Below are 26,033 nucleotides of genomic sequence, written 5' to 3'. Positions count from 1 at the left end.
AACCAAAAAAGTGTTAAACAAATCAAAACATATTTCATACTTTAGATTCTTCAAAGTATCCACCCTTTGCCTTGATGACTGCTTTGCACACTCTTGGCATTCTCTCAACTAGCTTCATAAGGTAGTCACCTGGAATGCATTTCAATTAACTGGAGTACCTTGTTAAAAGTTAATTTGTGGAATATCTTTCCTTCTTAATGCGTTTGAGCCAATCAGTTGTGTTGTGACAAGGTAGGGGTGGTATACAGAAGAGCCCTATTTGGTAAAAGAGAGTGCCAAGAGTGTGCAAAGCAGTCATCAAGGCAAAGGGTGGATACTTTGAAGAATCTAAAGTATGAAATATGTTTTGATTTGTTTAACACTTTTTTGGTTACTAGATGATTCCATATGTGTTATTTCATAGTTTTGATGTCTTCACTATTATTCTGCAATGTAGAAAATAGTAAAAATTAAGAATAACCAAACTTTTGACTGGTACTCTACGTTAGTAGTATGTTATAGCATATCATTGCATAGCCCTATAAATAGTGCACCATATTCATGGTATTTTTTAGTTTTATTTTGTAGTTTTGTAGTGTCTTGTTTTGCTGTTGTCATTAAAAGATGGCTTATTTCCCTCAATCCGCATCTTGGTCCTATCCATGCTCCTCCTCGTCTAAGGGGGAGAACAACAATGACTGCCTTGACAGAAACACCCACCACAAGAGGACCAAGCGGAGTGGAGAAGGGCAGCGACAGCAGCAGAGACAGACAGAGGAATGGACATGGGAAGACGTCTTGAACGGCAAGGGTTGCTACACATGGGAGGAGATCCTGGCTGGAAAGGATCGCCTCCCATGGGAACAGCTGGAGGCAGCGAGGAGAGCAGAGGCAACCGGAGAGAGGAACCGAAGGTATGAGGGTACGCGGCTAGCACGGAAGCCCGAGAGGCTCACCCAAAAATTTCTTGGGGGGGGGATAAAGGGGAGTGTGGCGAAGCCGGGTTGGATACCTGAGCCAACTCCCCGGGCTTGCCGTGGAGTAAGAGGGCGTCGTACTGGTCAGACACCGTGTTATGCGGTAAAGCGCACGGTGTCCCCAGTACGCGTGCTTAGCCCAGTGCGGGCTATTCCACCTTGCCGCACTGGGAGGGCTAGGTTGGGAATCGAGCCGGATGCCATGAAGCCGGCCCAACGTATCTGGCCTCCAGTACGTCTCCTCGGGCCGGCGTACATGGCACCAGCCTTACAGGTGGTGTCCCCGGTTCGCCTGCATAGCCCAGTGCGGGCTATTCCACCTCGCCGCACTGGCAGGGCTACGGGGTCCATTCAACCTGGTAAGATTGGGGAGGCTCGGTGCTCAAGAGCACGTGTCCTCCTTCACGGTCCGGTATATCCGGCGCCACCTTCCCACCCCAGCTCAGTACCACCAGTGCCTACACCACGCACCAGGCTTCCAGTGCATCTCCAGAGCCCTGTTCCTCCTCCACGTACTCTCCCTATGGTGCGTGTCTCCAGCCCAGTGCCTCCAGTTCCGGCACCACGCACCAAGCCTCCTGTGCGTCTCCAGAGCCCTGGACGCACTGTTCCTTCTCCCCGCACTCGCCCTGAGGTGCGTGCCCTCAGCCCGGTACCTCCAGTTCCGGTACCACGCACCAGGCCTAGAGTGCGCCACGAGAGTCCAGTGTGCCCTGTTCCTGTTCCCCGCACTCGCCCTGAGGTGCGTGCCCTCAGCCCGGTACCTCCAGTTCCGGTACCACGCACCAGGCCTATAGTGCGTCTCAGCCGGCCAGAGTCTGCCGTCTGCCCAGCGGTGCCTGAACGGCCCGTCTGCCCAGCTCCGTCTGAGCCATCTGTCTGCCCAGCGCCGTCTGAGCCATCTGTCTGTCCAGCGCCGTCTGAGCCATCTGTCTGCCCAGCGCCGTCTGAGCCATCTGTCTGCCCAGCGCCGTCTGAGCCATCTGTCTGCCCAGCACCGTCTGAGCCATCTGTCTGCCCAGCGCCGTCTGAGCCATCTGTCTGCCCAGCGCCGTCTGAGCCATCTGTCTGCCCAGCGCCGTCTGAGCCATCTGTCTGCCCAGCGCCGTCTGAGCCATCTGTCTGCCCAGCGCCGTCTGAGCCATCTGTCTGCCCAGCGCCATCTGAGTCAGCCGTCTGCCACGAGCCATTAGAGCCGCCCGTCTGTCCCGAGCCAGTAGAGCCGTCCGTCAGTCAGGAGCCGCTAGAGCCGTCCGTCAGTCAGGAGCCGCCAGAGACGCCCGCCAGTCAGGAGCCGCCAGAGACGCCCGCCAGTCAGGAGCTGCCAGAGACGCCCGCCAGTCAGGAGCTGCCAGAGAAGCCCGCCAGTCAGGAGCTGCCAGAGACGCCCGCCAGTCAGGAGCTGCCAGAGACGCCCGCCAGTCAGGAGCTGCCAGAGACGCCCGCCAGTCAGGAGCTGCCAGAGACGCCCGCCAGTCAGGAGCTGCCTGAGACGCCCGCCAGTCAGGAGCTGCCAGAGACGCCCGCCAGTCAGGAGCTGCCAGAGACGCCCGCCAGTCAGGAGCTGCCAGAGACGTCCGACAGTCCGGAGCTGCCCTACAGTCCGGAGCTGCCCTACAGTCCGGAGCTGCCGTACAGTCCGGAGCTGCCCTACAGTCCGGAGCTGCCCTACAGTCCGGAGCTGCCACTCAGCCCGGACCTGCCGGAGTCCCTCAGCCAGGACCTGCCGGAGTCCCTCAGCCAGGACCTGCCGCCCCTTATCCCGGTGCTGGTCCTTATCCCGGTGCTGGTCCTTATCCCGGTGCTGCCCCTTGTCCCGGTGCTGCCCCTTGTCCCGGTGCTGCCCCTTGTCCCGGTGCTGCCCCTTGTCCCGGTGCTGCCCCTTGTCCCGGTGCTGCCCCTTGTCCCGGTGCTGCCCCTTGTCCCGGTGCTGCTCCTTGTCCCGGTGCTGCCCCTTATCCCGGTGTTGCCCCTTGTCCCGGTGCTGCCCCTTGTCCCGGTGCTGCCCCTTATCCCGGTGCTGCCCCTTATCCCGGTGCTGCCCCTTCATTTAGGTGGGGTTAGTGGGAGGGTGGTCATTGGGAGGGGGATAAAGAAGCGGGGATTGATTATGGTGGGGTGGGGACCTCGTCCACCGCCAGAGCCGCCACCGTGGACAGACGCCCACCCAGACCCTCCCCTAGACTTTGTGCTGGTGCGCCCGGAGTTCGCACCTTAAGGGGGGGGTTCTGTCACGTTCCTGACCTGTTTTCCTTTGTTTTGTATTCATTTTAGTTGGTCAGGGCGTGAGTTGGGTGGGTTTGTCTATGTTTGTATTTCTATGTGGGGTTTTGTGTTCGGCCTGGTATGATTCTCAATTAGAGACAGGTGTGTATTGTTTGTCTCTAATTGAGAGTCATACAAAAGCAGCCAGGGTTTCACTGGTGTTTTGTGGGTGTTTGTTCCTGTGTCCTCACAGGACGGTTTAAGGTTAGTCACATTTGTTGTTTTGTAGTTTTGTAGTGTCTTGTTTTGCTGTTGTCATTAAAAGATGGCTTATTTCCCTCAATCCGCATCTTGGTCCTATCCATGCTCCTCCTCGTCTAAGGGGGAGAACAACAATGACTGCCTTGACACTTACTGAAGAGCTCAGTGACTTTCAACATGGCACCGTCATAGGATGCCACCTTTCCAACAAATCAGTTCATCAAATTTATGCCCTGCTAGAGCTTCCCCGGTCAACTGTAAGTTATGTTGTTGTGAAGTGCAAATATCTATAAGCAACAACAGCTCAGCTGTGAAGTGATAGGCAACACAAGCTCATAGAACGGGATCGCGAGTGCTGAAGCGCGTAGCGGGTAAAAATAATCTGTCCTCGGTTGCAACACTCACTACAGAGTTCCAAACTGCCTCTGGGAGCAACGTCAGCACAATAACTGTTCGTCGGGAGCTTCATGAAATGGGTTTCCATGGCCGAGCAGCCGCACACAAGCCTAAGATTACTATGCTCAATGCCTAGCATCAGCTGGAGTGGCGTAAAGCTCGGTGTCATTGGACTCTGGAGCACTCTGCCCCAATGTATAATGCCAACTGTAAAGTTTGGTGGAGGAGGAATAATGGATTGGCCCTGTTTTTCAAGGTTCGGTCCAGGCCCCTTAGTTCCAGTGAAGGGAAATCTTAACGCTACAGCATACAATGATATTCTAGATGATTCTGTGTTATGGCAGCAAAGGGGAGTCCAACTCCATATTAATGTCCAGGATTTTGGAATGAGATGTTCGACGAGCAGGTGTCCACATACTTTTGGTCATGTACTGTGTTATTTTATAGTGCTAATGAAGAAGGTTTCTGATATTCAGTACCAGTCAAAAGTTTGGACACACCTACTCATTCAAGGGGTTTTCTTTGTTTGTACTATTTTCTACATTGTTTAATAATAGTGAAGACATCAAAACTACAAAATAACACATATGGAATCATCTAGTAACCAAAAAAGTGTTAAACAAATCAAAACATATTTCATACTTTAGATTCTTCAAAGTATCCACCCTTTGCCTTGATGACTGCTTTGCACACTCTTGGCATTCTCTCAACTAGCTTCATAAGGTAGTCACCTGGAATGCATTTCAATTAACTGGAGTACCTTGTTAAAAGTTAATTTGTGGAATATCTTTCCTTCTTAATGCGTTTGAGCCAATCAGTTGTGTTGTGACAAGGTAGGGGTGGTATACAGAAGAGCCCTATTTGGTAAAAGAGAGTGCCAAGAGTGTGCAAAGCAGTCATCAAGGCAAAGGGTGGATACTTTGAAGAATCTAAAGTATGAAATATGTTTTGATTTGTTTAACACTTTTTTGGTTACTAGATGATTCCATATGTGTTATTTCATAGTTTTGATGTCTTCACTATTATTCTGCAATGTAGAAAATAGTAAAAATTAAGAATAACCAAACTTTTGACTGGTACTCTACGTTAGTAGTATGTTATAGCATATCATTGCATAGCCCTATAAATAGTGCACCATATTCATGGTATTTTTTTTAAACGTTGACATTTACAGTATACAACGTAAAATGTTTTGTAAAATACTATGAATTTGGAGTACTATTCATACGACTAATCATTGTGTTGTTGTTAACACTCGTTACTAACAACACTAATATTAGTAATATGTTTTTAAAATGTCTAGGTGCAGCCTTGCAGTCTGTTATGATGTTTTCTGGTATGTTGGTGTACAATAGTGGAGGCTGCTGAGGGGAGGACAGGTCATAATAATGTCTGGAACGGAGGAAATGGAATGGCGTGTTTGATGTGTTTGATGTATTTGATACCATTCCACTGATTCCGCTCCATCCACTACCACAAGCCCGTCCTCTCCAATTAAGGTGCCACCAGCCTCCTGTGGTTGACAGTTCTATAAAGGTTAGGATGCTAACCTTTATATTGGTGCAGGTCGCTGATGGTCTCCTGGTAGGTGAGGATGATGGTCTGGTATTGAGAAATGATCTCCCTCCTCAGGTTCTCCCAACATGGAGATAACTCCCCCAACTCCTCCAGCTCACACACCCTACACACACGCACGCACACACACACACACACACACACACACACACACACACACACACACACACACACACACACACACACACACACACACACACACACACACACACACACACACACACACACACACACACAAAATGTTAGTGATCTACACACATTCACAGGCACACACACAAGCATGCACACACACACACACACACACACACACACACACACACACACACACACACACACACATAGTATTCTGCGGTACCTGGCAGCATCCTCCTCCAGCAGTAGTTTGACAAACTGTCGAGGGATGTGTAGAGAGAGGACGCTGTCAGACATCTGCTCTAGGATCCTCAGGTGGTTTCCATCCGTGGTGGGGAATCGATACATACGAGACATGGTGCCCCCAAACACTGACAGCACAGCAACACACCAGTCAGAACATCGAGCAATCAATATAGTCATTCATTACAGAATGTAATAAATGCATTTATCAATTAATCAATTAGCAAATCAATCAATGAATAAATCAGTGTCAGTCAGTCATAATTCCTAAATCTGTAGGAACTCTCAATGTAAACTCTGTGTACGCTAGTAATAATGAAGGAGTCTCACTCAAACACACACTTTCCAATAGAGAATCGCACACTGACACACACTGGAACACACTCACCAGCCTTTAGCAGTGTGTCTTTGCACAGAGACGCAGACTTGGCCCTGATGTTCACTGACTCAGTCAGGCTGTCATCCACTTGAAGCATCATCTGAGACACACAGGGAAATGACATCATGACTGTTTGATTCACCATGGACACCTTTCAGTTGACCAGTGAGCTGAACAGACTGGCTGAGTGAAAGTAAAACATCCCAGTTTCTACCATGTGGATTTAACCTTTCTTCTTGTCCTTCTAGTCCACTGACCAGACAGGTGAAAGCAATATGAGAGGGGAATGGGAAACGTTGCTAAAGAATAATCCAACAAATAAACAAACATTTACCAGAGTAGGCCTACAGTCTGTGGTACATATTCAAACATATCAGATAATATGGTCTGAATTAATAAAACGACTCAAATTAAGTCACATATTTCTACCAATACGGTATTCCTTCCTCAGGCAGACCAGGCCAGAGCAGGCTACTCACCCTGCCATTGATAGTGTCCTGCCGGGCCGCGGTGGCTCTCTGCTCTGTCCTCTCTTCTATCTGCCAGGCGATGATGGTGATGTTGCCCATGCGTTCGCTCTCCGCTGACCTGGAGGCAATTAGTAATAGATGTCTGCTGTCCTGTGTGGCTCAGTTGGTAGAGCATGGCGCTTGCAGTGCCAGGGTTGTGGGTTCATTTCCCACGGGGGGACCAGGGTTCAATTCCCAGGGGGGACCAGGATGAATATGTATGAACTTTCCAATTTGTAAGTCGCTCTGGATAAGAGCGTCTGCTAAATGACTTAAATGTAAATGTATAACTATAGCTGAGTGTGTGTGTTAGGGTGACCACAAGTCCCGGATTGTGTGGGACAGTCCTGTATTTTGTCAATTTTGTACCCCACGTCCTGCAACCAAACTATCATGTCCCGCATTTTTTCAATTAAAACACCAACATTGTATCCCGTACTTTAGTCTTCCCATTCATTTCATGAGAATTTAAATTCTAACCTGAATCTTTTCCAGTCACATTACGCTTATGACAAGATATAACCCAGGGCTCACCAACCCTGTTCGTGGAGAGCTACCCTCCTGTAGGTTTTCACTACAACCCTGTTCGTGGAGAGCTACCCTCCTGTAGGTTTTCACTACAACCCTGTTCGTGGAGAGCTACCCTCCTGTAGGTTTTCACTACAACCCTGTTCGTGGAGAGCTACCCTCCTGTAGGTTTTCACTACAACCCTGTTCGTGAAGAGCTACCCTTCTGTAGGTTTTTACTCCAAGTTGTAACTAACCTGATTTAGCTTATCAACCAGCTAACTATTAGAATCAGGTGCACTAGATTAGGGTTGGAATGAACCTACAGGACGGTAGCTCTCTAGGAACAGGGTTAGAGAGCCCTGATATAACCTATATCATAAGGATGTGGTAGATAAGCCTATTGGTTAAACACTTCTCTAATCGTTGTGGAGATTTGACATTCTGTGCAGCGCAAGAGGAGACGTACGGTGCATTCGAGACAACTCGGAACTAGAAAAAACAAGCTCCAACTGGAAAAAAGAGCTTTGAACAGTCATCCAACACGGAACTAGAAAAAACAAGCTCCAACTGGAAAAAAAGAGCTTTGTACGGTCATCCAACACGGAACTAGAAGAAACAAGCTCCAACTGGAAAAAAGAGCTTTGTACGGTCATCCAACACGGAACTAGAAAAAACAAGCTCCAACTGGAAAAAAGAGCTTTGTACGGTCATCCAACACGGAACTAGAAGAAACAAGCTCCAACTGGAAAAAAGAGCTTTGTACGGTCATCCAACACGGAACTAGAAAAAACAAGCTCCAACTGGAAAAAAGAGCTTTGTACGGTCATCCAACACGGAACTAGAAAAAACAAGATCCAACTGGAAAAAAGAGCTTTGTACGGTCATCCAACACGGAATAACACGTCGGCAACTTGGGCATCATCCTAGGGCTCTTCTCCACCCAATCACATTTGTCAAAGCCTTTCAGGCTAAATTCCAGATTAACTTGGAGAGGACAGTTAACTAAGCCTACTTACAAAAAGTGTGCTTCTAACGAAGAACTACAAAAGTAAGTAAATAGCCAAATTAGGGGGGTGGTGCTGCCAAACAAATGTATTCATATTGGTTACACTGTCCTGTGAATGTCCCGCAAAATGCGGGTATTTTACGTGTGTTTGTGTCTACAGTGCATTCGGAAAGTATTCAGACCCGTTGACTTTTTCCACATTTTGCTATGTTACAGCCTTATTATAAAATTGATTAAATACATTTTTTCCCTCATCAATCTACATACAACACCCCATGAAGACAAAACAAAAACAGGTCTTTAGAATTTTTATGTATGAGCCTCGAAATTGAGTTTAAGTGCATCCTGTTTCCATTGATCATCCTTGAGATGTTTCTACAACTTGATTGGAGTCCACCTGTGGTAAATTCAATTGATTGGACATGATTTGGAAAGGCACACACCTGTCTATATAAGGTCCCACAGTTGACAGTGCATGTCAGAGCAAAAACCAAGCCATGAGGTTGTCACGCCCTGACCATAGAGAGTCCTTTGTTCTCTATGGTGTAGTAGGTCAGGGCGTGACTAGGGGGTGATCTAGTATATTTATTTCTATGTTGGTGCTAATGTGGTTCCCAATTAGAGGCAGCTGTTTATCGTTGCCTCTGATTGGGGATCATATTTAGGTAGCTATTTCCCCACCTGTGTTTTGTGGGATATTGATTGTTTGTTAGTGTGTTTGGGCACTACGTCCTCACGGTCTTTGTAAGTTTTGTTATTTTGTTTTGTTAGTTTCACTTAAATAAATATGTGGAACTATACTCACGCTGCGCCTTGGTCCGCTCATTTCCAAGATCGTGACAAAGGTTGAAGGAATTGTCTGTAGAGCTCTGAAACAGGATTGTGTCGAGGCACAGATCTGGGGCAGGGTACCAAAAACATTTCAGCATCATTGAAGGTCCCCAAGAACACAATTGCCTCCATCATTCTTAAATGGAGGAAGTTTGGAAACACCAAGACTCTTTCTAGAGCTGTCGCCTGGCCAAACTGAGCAATCAGGGGAGAAGGGCCTTTGTTAGAGAAGTGACCAAGAACCTGATGGTCACTCTGACAGAGTTCCAGTGTGGAAATGTGAGAACCTTCCAGAAGGACAACCATCTCTGCAGCACTTCACCAATCAGCACTTTATCAGGCCAGACGGAAGCCACTTCTCAGTAAAAGGCACATGACAGCCCGCTTGGAGTTTGCAAAAAGGCACCTAAAGGTCTCAGACCATGCTGAAATCAAGATTGAAACCAAGATTGAAACCAGAGTAGACCTACATCTTCAAATCAGATAATATGGTCTGAATTAATAAAACGACTCAAACTACCGATACGGTCTTCCTTCCTCAGGCCAGACCAACTGTTGAAACCAAGATTGAACACTTTAGCCAAGCATCACATCTGGAGGAGACCTGGCAGCATCCCTACAGTGAAGCATGGTGGTGGCAACATCATGCTGTGGGAATGTTTTTCAGCGGCAGGGACTGGGAGACTAGTCAGGATTGAGGGAAAGATGAACGGAGCAAAGTACAGAGAGGTCCTTAATGAAAAACTTCTCCAGAGCGCTCAGGACCTCAGACTGAGGCGAAGGTTAATCTTCCAACAGGACAACGACCCTAAGCACACAGCCAAGACAACGCAGGAGTGGCTTCGGTACAAGTCTCTGAATGTCCTTGAGTGTCCCAGCCAGAGACCAGACTTGAACCAAATCGAACATCTCTGGAGAGACCTGAAAATAGCTGTGCAGCGACACTCCCCATCTAACCTGACATAGCTTGAGAGGATCTGCAGAGAAGAATGGGAGAAACTCCCCAAATACAGGTGTGCCAAGTTTGTAGTGTCATACCCAAGAATCGCTGTCAAAGGTGGTTCAACAAAGTACTGAGTAAAGGGTCTGAATACTAATATAAATGTGATATTTCCGTCTTTTTTATTTTAATACATTTGCAAAAATGTATACAAATCCGTTTTTGACGGAAACAAATTAAGTCATCAATTATAGAATAAGACTGTAACGTAACAACATGGAAAAGTCAAGGGGTCTGAATACTTGCACTGTATGTTTGTGTTTGTGTCGTGCATGCGTGTGTGAGTTACCTGAGGGTTAGGTGGAGTCTGTGGTGTTTGTCCTGCAGAAGCTCCTTAACTGGGAACATGGCTGATCCCAGCAGGTACATCTGGCACCCAATCAAACACACATATCACTATTAGAGTCCAGTAGGTACATCTGGCACCCAATCAAACACACATATCACTATTAGAGTCCAGTAGGTACATCTGGCACCCAATCAAACACACATATCACTATTAGAGTCCAGTAGGTACATCTGGCACCCAATCAAACACACATATCACTATTAGAGTCCAGTAGGTACATTTGACACCCAATCAAACACACATATCACTATTAGAGTCCAGTAGGTACATCTGGCACCCAATCAAACACACATATCACTATTAGAGTCCAGTAGATACATTTGACACCCAATCAAACACACATATCACTATTAGAGTCCAGTAGGTACATTTGACACCCAATCAAACACACATATCACTATTAGAGTCCAGTAGGTACATCTGACACCCAATTACACACACATATCACTATTAGAGCCCAGTAGGTACATCTGACACCCAATCAAACACACATATCACTATTAGAGTCCAGTAGGTATTTCTCGGGGTGGAGTGTTTGGTTAGTTTGGAGCTGAAGAGTTTTGGGGAGTTGACTGTAATGGGGAAGTTGGAGTAGTCACAGTGGGGGATATTTCGTACCGTGCCTTGGGAGCGGTCCTTGACGTCGTACACAGACAGCTTGACCTGCGTCTGTTGAGTGATCAGAGAGTCCTGGAAGAATGCTATACTACTCAGATAGATAGGATTACTGGTACCCTATGGAGAGAGAGAGAGAGAGAGAGAGAGGGGGAAAAAGAGAGGGGGACTTTTGTGATGAATCAGTTTGGCCAGGGCTGCCAACTTTTGAAGAAAGCTTGGAGTGAGATTTGCTATGTGAATTTCATTTCCCCCTGGCACAATCCCTAGATAGGAGTTCATTACCGACAATGCTATATATTTTGGAAGGGCTTACGCCTATGACCAGGGTGGGAAATTATGTGTATTCAGGATGCTTTGAACATTAAATGTACATTCAAAATTCAATGAATTTGTTACTTTGAGATTGTTGGGGGATGAAATGTAAAGTATGCTAATATTTTTTTTAACATACTTTTTTGGTGGTTTGACACTTTATTCAGACAGTAATTAAATGAGACAGGCAAATGCTAGAAACAGTGGGAAGGTTGGAAGCAGCGATTGATCCCTGTTCTCAGGTGGAAAGTTGTATGAGACATACCAGGGATTGTCACCACTACACCAAGGCTCTGCACAGGAAATAATCATATTAATGGTTGATGGCAGTGGGGAACCAAATCATAGATTGCAGTCTCCTTGTTCATAGACTGCTTTCAAGGTAAGGACACAAACATTTTGTATTTTGTCATTTGGGCGAACTCTCTTTAAAATAGAGATAGATGAAAATCCTGCTTTCTCTCCAGGAGGGTTGGCCACCCCCAATCTATGTTTCCCAAGTGCTGGGTGTTTGAAAAAATGTTCTTGTTATAACAATTCTCAAAATCACCCAAACTTTAAAAAAAAAATCTAATGAATATCAATTTTCAGGTGGTTTACGAGTTGAAGATCCTTGCCATCATCTTACTCTGCATAAGATATGATGCATTTAGGAGTTGAGTCCCCCTACCATCTCTGCCTAGCATGTGCACAATACTCAAATGTAACACAAATGATGAGGCCTGGAGCATTTAATATCCAATGCTTATTTGTATGACTTATTCACAACTGTCCATGAATGGCTGCAAAAATACATAGCCTCATCTAATTCATTTTCAATGACACAAATAGGCATATCAGTTTTCAAATATGTGATTCCACTGGCAAAATTGGGAAGACGTGGAACATTTGAATAAGTGTGGGGAATAGCAGTAGTGTTGTTGCTGACAAACACAGTAATTACCCTATATTTTAGCCCATTGTTAAGAATGAGAACTGTTCCACTGATCAGACTAAATCAAGTAAATAGACAATAAAATCTCCTGAAGACTAGATGACATAAATGTCATAAGGTGAATGCACCAATTTGTAAGTCGCTCTGGATAAGAGCGTCTGCTAAATGACTTAAATGTAAATGTAAATGTAATAAATCTGCTCCTACACTCTACCCAAATGATTTTCTATGCATTGTCCTACCTCTAGAATTAAACTTACACTTTTGGTTTCACAATCTGTTTGACAAAATGATTTTCATAGTTACACATCAGGTCACCCTACCAAACTTCCCTGTTAAAACAAACTGTAGGTCTGTCTGCTGTCGTTTCATTGTCACAGCCAAAACATTGTAGATAAAACAGGTCTACCGTGCTGCTCTTTTTACAGTTGTATATACTCAGTGGAGAACGTTCTCTCTCTCCATTCAGATCCACTCTAACCTTTTCTTTAAAACCTACATCCAATCCCCTTGATCCTTTACATAACTAGACCAATCATATGCTTGAATGTGTCGTGGTTCACAGTGCTGTGGCAGGACAGGACAATGATACAGGTCGTGATGTTAAATTGCAGGCGCAGATGCTTTGATTTCTACATGATTTGGAACTCAGTTGAAAAGTTATCACACTGACTATACAATGGAATAATTAAAGAAATAAATGCAGTACTTTTCAATGCGTGAGATATGAGGTGTGGCGTGAGATATGAGGTGTGGCGTGAGATATGAGGTGTGGCGTGAGATATGAGGTGTGGCGTGAGATATGAGGTGTGGCATGAGATATGAGGTGTGGCGTGAGATATGAGGTGTGGCGTGAGATATGAGGTGTGGCGTGAGATATGAGGTGTGGCGTGTGATATGAGGTGTGGCGTGAGATATGAGGTGTGGCGTGAGATATGAGGTGTGGCGTGAGATATGAGGTGTGGCGTGTGATATGAGGTGTGGCGTGAGATATGAGGTGTGGCGTGTGATATGAGGTGTGGCATGAGATATGAGGTGTGGCGTGAGATATGAGGTGTGGCGTGAGATATGAGTTGTGGCGTGTGATATGAGGTGTGGCGTGTGATATGAGGTGTGGCGTGAGATATGAGGTGTGGCGTGAGATATGAGGTGTGGCGTGAGATATGAGGTGTGGCATGAGATATGAGGTGTGGCGTGAGATATGAGGTGTGGCGTGAGATATGAGGTGTGGCGTGAGATATGAGGTGTGGCGTGAGATTGGAGGTGTGGCGTGAGATTGGAGGTGTGGCGTGAGATATGAGGTGTGGCGTGTGATATGAGGTGTGGCGTGAGATATGAGGTGTGGCGTGTGTATGTGAGAAGAGGGTCAAATGCGTGTCTCATGGCCAATGTGTGAGAATTGGCAGTGCTCATCGTGGTGTAAAGCAGTGTGGTTACGTTATGGTTACGTTATGGTTAGGTCAACATGATGTAGAGCGTTATGGTTACGTTATGGTTAGGTCAACATGGTGTAGAGCGTTATGGTTAGGTCAACATGGTGTAGAGTGTTATGGTTACGTTATGGTTAGGTCAACATGGTGTAGAGGGTTATGGTTAGGTCAACATGGTGTAGAGTGTTATGGTTACGTTATGGTTAGGTCAACATGATGTAGAGCGTTATGGTTAGGTCAACATGGTGTAGAGTGTTATGGTTACGTTATGGTTAGGTCAACATGGTGTAGAGTGTTATGGTTACGTTATGGTTAGGTCAACATGGTGTAGAGAGTTATGGTTACGTTATGGTTAGGTCAACATGGTGTAGAGAGTTATGGTTACGTTATGGTTAGGTCAACATGGTGTAGAGAGTTATGGTTAGGTCAACATGGTGTAGAGCGTTATGGTTACGTTATGGTTAGGTCAACATGGTGTAGAGCGTTATGGTTAGGTTATGGTTAGGTCAAAGTGGTGTAGAGTGTGTTGGTTATTTTATGGTTAGGTCAACATGGTGTAGAGTGTTATGGTTACGTTATGGTTAGGTCAACATGGTGTAGAGTGTTATGGTTACGTTATGGTTAGGTCAACATGGTGTAGAGCGTTATAATTAGGTTATGGTTAGGTCAACATGGTGTAGAGCGTTATAGTTAGGTTATGGTTAGGTCAACATGGTGTAGAGCGTTATAGTTAGGTTATGGTTAGGTCAACATGGTGTAGAGCGTTATGGTTATGTTATGGTTAGGTCACCGTGGTGTAGAGCAGTCTGGTTACGTTGTGGTTAGGTCAACGTTGGTTACGTTTTGGGAGGTCAAAGTGGTGTGGTCCTACCTCTATGATCTCTGTCTGAGCGTGTTTGGTCCAGAAGGCCTGGGGAGGAGTTGTACAGCTGACCGCCACAAAGCTGATTGGCTTACGCTCAAACGCTGGTGTGACCAGTTCACTGCAGGCTGGGAATACAACATAAGACATGAACATTGATGGCACAATGTTGAGAGATGGAGCTGGGGAAATGTAAGTTGTAACCACTATTACATTCATAGACAGAGCAATACAACTTTAGAGTTTGAGTTATGATAGGAAAGATAGTTGTACTACCTCATAAGTCATTAATAAGTTAAACTCTTCAATAATCAATGGGTATGTACAGTGCATTTTGAAAGTATTCAAACCCCTTGACTTTTCCCACATTTTATTACGTTACAGCCTTATTAAAAAATGTGTTAAATAGTTTTTTCCCCTCATCAATCTACACACAATACCCCATAATGACGAAGCATAAACAGGTTTAAGAAATGTTTGCAATTTTTATTTTTATTTTTAAATACGGAAATATTTACATAAGTCTTCAGACCCTTTACTCACTACTTTCTTGAAGCATCTTTGGCAGCGATTACAGCCTTGAGTCTTCTTGGGTATGATGCTACAAGTTTGGCACACCTGTATTTGGGGAGTTTCTCCCATTCTTCTCTGCAGATCCTCTCAAGCTGTCAGGTTAGATGGGGAGCGTCGCTGCACAGCTATTTTCAGGTCTCTCCAGAGATGTTCATCTGGTTCAAGTCCGGGCTCTGACTGGGCCACTCATTCAGAGACTTGTCCCGAAGCCACTCCTCCAATGTTCTGGCTATATGGTTAGGGTCATTGTTCTGTTGGAAGGTGAACCTTCGCCCCAGTCGGAGGTCTTGGGTGTGTTTTCATACATTTTTTTTAATGTAATCTTTATTTAACTAGGCAAGTCAGTTAAGAACAAATTCTTATTGACAATGACGGCCTACCGGGCAACAGTGGGTTAACTGCCTTGTTCAGGGGCAGAACGACAGATTTTTACCTTGTCCAGCTCTGGGATTCGATCCAGCAACCTTAGGTCAACGTGGTGTAGAGGGAAAGGGGACTCGCATCTGAATGTAACCACCGTATGCCACAATAACACTAAAGTTCTTCACAAAAATGATTTGAATGCATTTAAATGGTTTGAAACTTGTCTGCCTGTTGAACACACATCCTCAGCCTTCTATAGGAATTTAACTACTGCATAGGACTATGTTTTGGATGACTGGCTGCGAATGCTTATTGAATTGTTTTATTTCTGCCTTTTCTATTCCAGACATTCTGAAATTCACCAAAGCATCCCATGTATGTAACTTTAGACTTTCACTTTTCAATGTTGGTTACTTTATGGTTAGGTCAACATGGTGTAGAGCGTTATGGTTACGTTATGGTTAGGTCAACATGGTGTAGAGAGTTATGGTTACGTTATGGTTAGGTCAACATGGTGTAGAGAGTTATGGTTACGTTATGGTTAGGTCAACATGGTGTAGAGGGTTATGGTTAGGTCAACATGATGTAGAGTGTTATGGTTACGTTATGGTTAGGTCAACATGGTGTAGAGAGTTATGGTTACGTTATGGTTAGGTCAACATGGTGTAGAGGGTTATGGTTAGGTCAACATGATGTAGAGTGTTATGGTTACGTTATGGTTAGGTCAACATGATGTAGAGAGTTATGGTTACGTTATGGTTAGGTCAACATGGTGTAGAGCGTTATGGTTACGTTATGGTTAGGTCAACATGGTGTAGAGCGTTATGGTTACGTTATGGTTAGGTCAACATGGTGTAGAGCGTTATGGTTACGTTATGGTTAGGTCAACATGGTGTAGAGAGTTATGGTTACGTTATGGTTAGGTCAACATGGTGTAGAGGGTTATGGTTAGGTCAACATGATGTAGAGTGTTATGGTTACGTTATGGTTAGGTCAACATGATGTAGAGCGTTATGGTTAGGTTATGGTTAGGTCAACATGATGTAGAGAGTTATGGTTACGTTATGGTTAGGTCAACATGATGTAGAGCGTTATGGTTAGGTCAACATGATGTAGAGTGTTATGGTTACGTTATGGTTAGGTCAACATGATGTAGAGCGTTATGGTTAGGTTATGGTTAGGTCAACATGATGTAGAGCGTATGGTTAGGTTATGGTTAGGTCAACATGATGCAGAGTGTTATGGTTACGTTATGGTTAGGTCAACATGGTGTAGAGAGTTATGGTTACGTTATGGTTAGGTCAACATGGTGTAGAGTGTTATGGTTACGTTATGGTTAGGTCAACATGATGTAGAGTGTTATGGTTACGTCAACATGGTGTAGAGAGTTATGGTTACGTTATGGTTAGGTCAACATGATGTAGAGTGTTATGGTTACGTCAACATGGTGTAGAGAGTTATGGTGAGGTCAACATGGTGTAGAGCGTTATGGTTACGTTATGGTTAGGTCAACATGGTGTAGAGAGTTATGGTGAGGTCAACATGGTGTAGAGAGTTATCCTCTTGAGAACATAGGGGGTTCTGTTTCGACTTAGCGTAAATTGGTCTCCAAATTAAACTGCCTAGTACTCAATTCTTGCTCGTACAATATGCATATTATTATTATTATTGGATAGAAAACACTCTCTAGTTTCTATAACCGTTGGAATTATGTCTCTGAGTGAAACAGAACTCATTCTACAGCACTTTTCCTGACAGGGAGTGAGATTTCAGAAATCTTGGCCCCTGTTCCCAGGTCAGTTTTAATGTCCCTGTGAACGCTATGGGGATACAAACACTGCCTACGCCTTCCTCTAGATGTCAGTAAGTGGTGACAATTTGAATGGAGTCGATTGCGCAATCTGGGCCTGTATAAAAGACCAAAGGCCGGAAGTACATTTCATTTCCTCCCTGCGCCTGACGCACGATGGACTTCGGACTGGCCTCCTTCCAAGCTGTGGTTTAGCCAGTAATATATCTCCGGTCATGTTTTTACTCGTTATAGGTGTTAACCTGTCTAGCCCTGGGGTGCCGCTCCCACCCCCACTGAAAAGGCAGAGCCGCGAAATTCCCCAAAAATTTATTTTTTAAATATTTAACTTTCACACAATAAAGTCCAATACAGCTAATGAAAGACACAGATCTTGTGAATCCAGCCAACATGTCCGATTTTTAAAATGTTTTACAGGGAAGACACAATATGTAAAGATGTAAATCTATTAGCTAAACACATTAGCATAATCCACCATCTTTTCTTTGTCCACCAACACCAGTAGCTATCACCAATTCGGCTAAACTAAGATATTGATAGCCACCAACCAAGAAAAAACCTCCTCAGATGACAGTCTGATAACATATTTATGGTATAGGATAGGTTTTGTTAGAAAAATGTGCATATTTCAGGTAGATGTCATAGTTTACAATTGTAGAGCGTTATGGTTACGTTATGGTTAGGTCAACATGGTGTAGAGAGTTATGGTTACGTTATGGTTACGTCAACATGGTGTAGAGAGTTATGGTTACGTTATGGTTAGGTCAACATGGTGTAGAGAGTTATGGTTACGTTATGGTTACGTCAACATGGTGTAGAGAGTTATGGTTACGTTATGGTGAGGTCAACATGGTGTAGAGAGTTATGGTTAGGTCAACATGATGTAGAGCGTTATGGTTACGTTATGGTTAGGTCAACATGATGTAGAGAGTTATGGTTAGGTCAACATGATGTAGAGCGTTATGGTTACGTTATGGTTAGGTCAACATGATGTAGAGAGTTATGGTTAGGTCAACATGATGTAGAGCGTTATGGTTACGTTATGGTTAGGTCAACAAGGTGTAGAGAGTTATGGTTACGTTATGGTTAGGTCAACATGGTGTAGAAAGTTATGGTTACGTTATGGTTAGGTCAACATGATGTAGAGCGTTATGGTTACGTTGTGGTTACGTTATGGTTAGGTCAACATGGTGTAGAGAGTTATGGTTACGTTATGGTTAGGTCAACATGGTGTAGAGCATTATGGTTACGTTATGGTTAGGTCAACATGATGTAGAGTGTTATGGTTACGTTGTGGTGAGGTCAACTTGGTGTAGAGAGTTATGGTTAGGTCAACATGATGTAGAGCGTTATGGTTACGTTATGGTTAGGTCAACATGGTGTAGAGAGTTATGGTTACGTTATGGTGAGGTCAACATGGTGTAGAGAGTTATGGTTAGGTCAACATGATGTAGAGCGTTATGGTTACGTTATGGTTAGGTCAACATGGTGTAGAGAGTTATGGTTACGTTATGGTGAGGTCAACTTGGTGTAGAGAGTTATGGTTAGGTCAACATGATGTAGAGCGTTATGGTTACGTTATGGTTAGGTCAACATGGTGTAGAGAGTTATGGTTACGTTATGGTGAGGTCAACATGGTGTTGAGAGTTATGGTTAGGTCAACATGGTGTAGAGAGTTATGGTTAGGTCAACATGGTGTAGAGCGTTATGGTTACGTTATGGTTAGGTCAACATGGTGTAGAGTGTTATGGTTACATTATGGTGAGGTCAACATGGTGTAGAGGGTTATGGTTACGTTATGGTTAGGTCAACATGATGTAGAGCGTTATGGTTACGTTATGGTTAGGTCAACATGATGTAGAGAGTTATGGTTAGGTCAACATGATGTAGAGCGTTATGGTTACATTATGGTTAGGTTAACATGATGTAGAGCGTTATGGTTACGTTATGGTAAGGTCAACATGGTGTAAAGAGTTATGGTTAGGTCAACATGATGTAGAGCGTTATGGTTACGTTATGGTTAGGTCAACATGATGTAGAGAGTTATGGTTAGGTCAACATGATGTAGAGCGTTATGGTTACGTTATGGTTAGGTCAACATGGTGTAGAGAGTTATGGTTACGTTATGGTTAGGTCAACATGGTGTAGAAAGTTATGGTTACGTTATGGTTAGGTCAACATGATGTAGAGCGTTATGGTTACGTTGTGGTTACGTTATGGTTAGGTCAACATGGTGTAGAGAGTTATGGTTACGTTATGGTTAGGTCAACATGGTGTAGAGCATTATGGTTACGTTATGGTTAGGTCAACATGATGTAGAGTGTTATGGTTACGTTGTGGTGAGGTCAACTTGGTGTAGAGTGTTATGGTTACATTATGGTGAGGTCAACATGGTGTAGAGTGTTATGGTTACGTCAACATGGTGTAGAGAGTTATGGTTAGGTCAACATGATGTAGAGCGTTATGGTTACGTTATGGTTAGGTCAACATGGTGTAGAGGGTTATGGTTAGGTCAACATGATGTAGAGCGTTATGGTTACGTTATGGTTAGGTCAACATGGTGTAGAGAGTTATGGTTAGGTCAACATGATGTAGAGGGTTATGGTTACGTTATGGTAAGGTCAACATGGTGTAAAGAGTTATGGTTAGGTCAACATGATGTAGAGCGTTATGGTTACGTTATGGTTAGGTCAACATGATGTAGAGTGTTATGGTTAGGTCAACATGGTGTTGAGAGTTATGGTTAGGTCAACATGGTGTAGAGCGTTATGGTTACGTTATGGTTAGGTCAACATGGTGTAGAGAGTTATGGTTACATTATGGTTAGGTCAACATGGTGTAGAGCGTTATGGTTACGTTATGGTTAGGTCAACATGATGTAGAGAGTTATGGTTAGGTCAACATGGTGTTGAGAGTTATGGTTAGGTCAACATGGTGTAGAGAGTTATGGTTACGTTATGGTTAGGTCAACATGATGTAGAGCGTTATGGTTACGTTATGGTTAGGTCAACATGATGTAGAGAGTTATGGTTAGGTCAACATGGTGTAGAGGGTTATGGTTACGTTATGGTTAGGTCAACATGGTGTTGAGAGTTATGGTTAGGTCAACATGGTGTAGAGCGTTATGGTTACGTTATGGTTAGGTAAACATGGTGTAGAGAGTTATGGTTACGTTATGGTTAGGTCAACATGATGTAGAGCGTTATGGTTACGTTATGGTTAGGTCAACATGGTGTAGAGAGTTATGGTTACTTTATGGTTAGGTCAACATGATGTAGAGCGTTATGGTTACGTTATGGTTAGGTCAACATGATGTAGAGAGTTATGGTTAGGTCAACATGGTGTTGAGAGTTATGGTTAGGTCAACATGGTGTAGAGAGTTATGGTTACGTTATGGTTAGGTCAACATGATGTAGAGAGTTATGGTTACTTCATGGTTAGGTCAACATGGTGTAGAGAGTTATGGTGAGGTCAACACGGTGTAGAGAGTTATGGTTACGTTATGGTTAGGTCAACATGGTGTAGAGAGTTATGGTGAGGTCAACATGGTGTAGAGAGTTATGGTGAGGTCAACATGGTGTAGAGAGTTATGGTGAGGTCAACATGGTGTAGAGCGTTATGGTTACGTTATGGTTAGGTCAACATGGTGTAGAGTGTTATGGTTAGGTCAACATGGTGTAGAGAGTTATGGTTACGTTATGGTTAGGTCAACATGGTGTAGAGTGTTATGGTTAGGTCAACATGGTGTAGAGTGTTATGGTTACGTTATGGTTAGGTCAACATGATGTAGAGTGTTATGGTTAGGTCAACATGGTGTAGAGTGTTATGGTTAGGTCAACATGGTGTAGAGTGTTATGGTTACGTTATGGTTAGGTCAACATGATGTAGAGTGTTATGGTTAGGTCAACATGGTGTAGAGTGTTATGGTTAGGTCAACATGGTGTAGAGTGTTATGGTTAGGTCAACATGGTGTAGAGTGTTATGGTTACGTTATGGTTAGGTCAACATGGTGTAGAGGGTTATGGTTAGGTCAACATGGTGTAGAGAGTTATGGTTAGGTCAACATGGTGTAGAGTGTTATGGTTACGTTATGGTTAGGTCAACATGATGTAGAGTGTTATGGTTAGGTCAACATGGTGTAGAGTGTTATGGTTAGGTCAACATGGTGTAGAGTGTTATGGTTACGTTATGGTTAGGTCAACATGATGTAGAGTGTTATGGTTACGTCAACATGGTGTAGAGTGTTATGGTTAGGTCAACATGGTGTAGAGTGTTATGGTTAGGTCAACATGATGTAGAGTGTTATGGTTAGGTCAACATGGTGTAGAGTGTTATGGTTAGGTCAACATGGTGTAGAGTGTTATGGTTAGGTCAACATGGTGTAGAGTGTTATGGTTAGGTCAACATGGTGCAGAGTGTTATGGTTAGGTCAACATGGTGTAGAGTGTTATGGTTAGGTCAACATGATGTAGAGTGTTATGGTTAGGTCAACATGGTGTAGAGTGTTATGGTTAGGTCAACATGGTGTAGAGTGTTATGGTTAGGTCAACATGGTGTAGAGTGTTATGGTTAGGTCAACATGGTGTAGAGTGTTATGGTTACGTTATGGTTAGGTCAACATGGTGTAGAGAGTTATGGTGAGGTCAACATGGTGTAGAGAGTTATGGTTACGTTATGGTTAGGTCAACATGGTGTAGAGAGTTATGGTTACGTTATGGTGAGGTCAACATGGTGTAGAGAGTTATGGTTACGTTATGGTTAGGTCAACATGGTGTAGAGTGTTATGGTTAGGTCAACATGGTGTAGAGTGTTATGGTTACGTTATGGTGAGGTCAACATGGTGTAGAGAGTTATGGTGAGCTCAACATGGTGTAGAGAGTTATGGTTACGTTATGGTTAGGTCAACATGGTGTAGAGAGTTATGGTTACGTTATGGTTAGGTCAACATGGTGTAGAGGGTTATGGTTACGTTATGGTTAGGTCAACATGGTGTAGAGAGTTATGGTTACGTTATGGTTAGGTCAACATGGTGTAGAGAGTTATGGTTACGTTATGGTTAGGTCAACATGGTGTAGAGGGTTATGGTTACGTTATGGTTAGGTCAGCATGGTGTAGAGAGTTATGGTTACGTTATGGTTAGGTCAACATGATGTAGAGCGTTATGGTTACGTTATGGTTAGGTCAACATGATGTAGAGCGTTATGGTTAGGTCAACATGATGTAGAGCGTTATGGTTACGTTATGGTTAGGTCAACATGATGTAGAGAGTTATGGTTAGGTCAACATGGTGTAGAGCGGTGTGGACCACTTTGCTCTGTTCATCTTTGCCTCGATCCTGACTAGTCTCCCAGTCCCCACCGCTGAAAAACATCCTGCATGATCCAGCATGATGCTGCTACCACCATGCTTCACCGTAGGGATGGTGCCAGGTTTCCTTCAGACAAATCTTTAGGTGCCTTTTGGCCAAATCCACGAGGGCGGTCATTTGCCTTTTACTGAGGAGTGGCTCCCGTCTGGCCACTCTACCATAAAGGCCTGATTGGTAGAGTGCTGCAGAAATGGTTGTCCTTCTGGAAGGTTCTCCCATCGCCACAGAGGAATTCTGGAGCTCTGTCAGAGTGACCATCAGCTTCTTGGTCACCTCCCTGACCAATGCCCTTCTCCCGCGATTGCTCAGTTTGGCCGGGCGGCCAGCTCGAGGAAGTGTCTTGGTGGTTCCAAACTTCTTCCATTTAAGAATGATGGAGGCCACTCCGTTCTTGGGGATCTTCCAATGTTGCAGACATTTTTTGGTACCCTTCCTAAGATCTGTGCCTCGACACAATCCAGTCTCTGAGCTCTACAGACAATTCCTTCGACCTCAAGGCTTGGTTTTTGGTTTGGCACTGTCCAAGGTTGGACCTTATATAAACAGGTATGTGTCTTTCCAAATCATGTTCAATCAATTGAATTTACCACAGGTGTACTTAAATCATCTCAAGGATGATCAATGGAAACAGAATGCACCTGAGCACAATTTCGAGTCTCATAGCAAATGGTCTGGATACTTATGTCAATACGGTATTTCTGTTTTTAATGTTTAATAAATTTGCAAACATTTCTAAAAACCTGTTTTGACTTTGTCATTGTGGGCTATTGTGTGTAGATTTTAGAATAAGGCTGTAACGTAACAAAATGTGGAACAAGTCAAGGGGTCTGAATACGTTCTGAATGCCCTGTATATATCAAAGACAATTGAACAGCAGTGAGAAGTTGACTTCAGCATCACAACACTCACCCAGGCTGAACTCCAACACCGGTTCATCTGGGTCCTGACTGTTACCTACAACAACACAGAGAAACTGTTTCTTTACTACAGCTACAGTGACTAACAAGGCAAGATTATGCACATGCTTATTTTGACATCCTGCATCAACTCAGTGGGCAATAAGAAATACTCTAACTACGCTAACTATAGTAACCGGGCCCTTACCTGCCAGTGTCAGCCCCATCATCTCAGCAGAGAGGTCAAAGGTGTTAGCCCGGTACACGGACCATGGCCGGTGACGCGGGCTAACCTTCCCCTTCCCCGACATCATGGCTTGGGGGTCAGGGGTTAGGGGTCGGGGGGGTAAAGTCTGAGGGGTTGGAGAAGAGGATTCTGGGTAAGGGGTGGAGGGGGTTAAGAACACACACCACACACCCTCCTCACACAAACACTCTCTTCAGATCAGATCCCTGTGTGTGTGTTGGAATGATCATTTCCTGTGTGACGGTCTCTTCAGTCTCTGGTCTCTTAGCGATGGAGCTGGAGGGAAAGAGAGATAATGACAACAAAGGTATTAGCCACCGTCACCATAGAAACAGAATGGTTGGAGTGGATGGTGGACACACACTTCACCTGATCTTTATTTGTTGTCTACATGACCCTTCCCACTCTGCTGAAGGTGAGGCACATGAACTGTCGCTAATCAGTGTCATGAGTAGCACAATGTCACCACAACACAGCTGCCCCTCTTATGTACTATTCAGCTCAATCCTACATCAACATCTATACTTTAAAGTAGTCTTACATCTATACTTTAAAGTTGGCTTTCCATTCTGGCCTCAGAGTTGGTGTTCCTCTATAATCCTTGTTCCTGATTCCTAACAACCTAATGAAATATTCAACAGCTCGGAAACTTTCATGAAGTGATGGGAGAGCTGAGAGGAACAACTCCAAGCTTCAGGGCCCGGAGGGACACTGTGCTCCAGGGAATGTGTGGGAAGTTCTAGGAATCTTTGGGTTTTCCAAAACGAAAGCATCTGACAACAGTGAGTGATTGGTGGAAGAAGGAACACAGTGATGGAAAAACTCCATAATTGTCTGTGCCCTGTGGTGGCTGATTTCGACTCTCTGTCTGTAAAAGTGCTAACACATGCAGTGTGAAGAGGCTGAGTTAGGGGAAATGTGACTTTCCACACAGCTGCAGGGAGCCAAGAGACAGACGGAGAGGAAGAGAGAGAAGAAAAGGCAATCTACACTTCATCTTTTGTGTCATAGAACTAATGCTGTCTAATTCTCATTACGCATCATCCACAGGAGATTGGTGGCACCTTAATTTGGGAGGAAGGGCTCATGGTAATGACAGGAGTGCAATCAGTGGAATGGTATCAAATACATCAAAGACATGTTTCCACGTGTTTGATGCCATTCCATTTGCTCCGTTCCAGACATTACTATGAGCCGTCCTCCCCTCAGCAGCCTCCTGTGGCATAGGGTTTTGCCCAGCAACAGTTTACAGAAAAAGATAGTACAACACACACACACACACACACACATAACCACACATGCAAACAGGCACCCATCCCAGTCTGTCCCGGCCAGAGAGAACACCTGCTACACACGACACGAAAAGCAGGCCAAGCTCCCAGAATCCTTTGCTCCTTCCTTCCACCCAGCATTAGCCCGGTTCTAAAAGATTGGATGGGTACCGGAAATAATCACAGATCCTCTGACATGACTGAATAGGTGAAAGAAATGACTTTGTTTTTTACTCCTTTCACTCCTTGTTTATCATCAGATCAGTTAGTACTTCAAGGAAGTACTAGAACAAGATCAAAATGGCTTCTGCAGGCTAACAAATAAATGCTCATGAAAACCCATTCATTGTGTATCTGTGTGCCACTGCTGCAGTATTTGCAACAAGGGTTGTTTCCGTTATCAAAGATCAGTTACCAGAAGAAATACATTACATTGGTCTTTACAAGTTCCTTAACCTGACTGTTACATAGTATAAGGAGTCTGTATGAACATGAATCTCACACCGTTCTCTCACCTCTGCTCAGTGTTTCCACACCTCTATATAAAGAGGCATTCCACCAGAAAAACAAACCAGCCTTGATCCTGATTTGATAAGCTGTGTCTTATCACTCCCACTCGGCCACTAGCTGACTGGCTATGAGTCATGTTCTCTGCGTCACAATCCTACAGCCACACAATACATAACATCCTATGTCTAAGTGAATGTGTTTGAATTAAAAGTAAACCCTTTATGACCATTGCGACTCAAATAACACTTAATTTATTCACTGCAGGTGTCGTCAATGAACCCCGCTAGAATCAACACTCAGATATAACATTCAGAACTCTTTATAGCTCAACACCCCCTGATTGTAACTCTCCTTTAAGATTAAAGAGAACAAGAGGTAAGGTTTCAGTTCTCATATTTTAAAAATAAAAGTATGTTTCAAAGCAACATAATCATGTGTGTCTGTCTGTGTGTATTCTCTAACATAAACACAAGAACGCACGCACACG

General features: G+C 44.3%; 1 protein-coding gene across 5 annotated transcripts in view; it reads right to left on the bottom strand.

Annotated features, from left to right (window-relative positions):
* Positions 1 to 26,033, bottom strand: part of LOC129820732 (inositol polyphosphate-4-phosphatase type I A-like) — a 51,260-nt gene that overhangs the window by 17,536 nt on the left and 7,691 nt on the right. For all 5 annotated transcript variants that reach the window (XM_055877642.1, XM_055877646.1, XM_055877643.1 and 2 more), the window contains exons 2-10: positions 23,727 to 24,041; positions 23,532 to 23,576; positions 14,518 to 14,636; positions 10,971 to 11,087; positions 10,293 to 10,372; positions 6,627 to 6,735; positions 6,157 to 6,247; positions 5,749 to 5,896; positions 5,369 to 5,499 (exon numbers count right to left, since the gene is read on the bottom strand). In XM_055877642.1, the coding sequence (XP_055733617.1) occupies positions 5,369 to 5,499; positions 5,749 to 5,896; positions 6,157 to 6,247; positions 6,627 to 6,735; positions 10,293 to 10,372; positions 10,971 to 11,087; positions 14,518 to 14,636; positions 23,532 to 23,576; positions 23,727 to 23,832 (946 nt within the window). In that variant the 5' untranslated portion in view covers positions 23,833 to 24,041. The remainder of the gene's footprint in view (positions 1 to 5,368; positions 5,500 to 5,748; positions 5,897 to 6,156; positions 6,248 to 6,626; positions 6,736 to 10,292; positions 10,373 to 10,970; positions 11,088 to 14,517; positions 14,637 to 23,531; positions 23,577 to 23,726; positions 24,042 to 26,033) is intronic.

Source organism: Salvelinus fontinalis, chromosome 23 (assembly GCF_029448725.1).
Source record: "Salvelinus fontinalis isolate EN_2023a chromosome 23, ASM2944872v1, whole genome shotgun sequence".
NCBI lineage: Eukaryota > Metazoa > Chordata > Actinopteri > Salmoniformes > Salmonidae > Salvelinus > Salvelinus fontinalis.
This window is presented reverse-complemented; position numbering and strand designations above follow the sequence as displayed.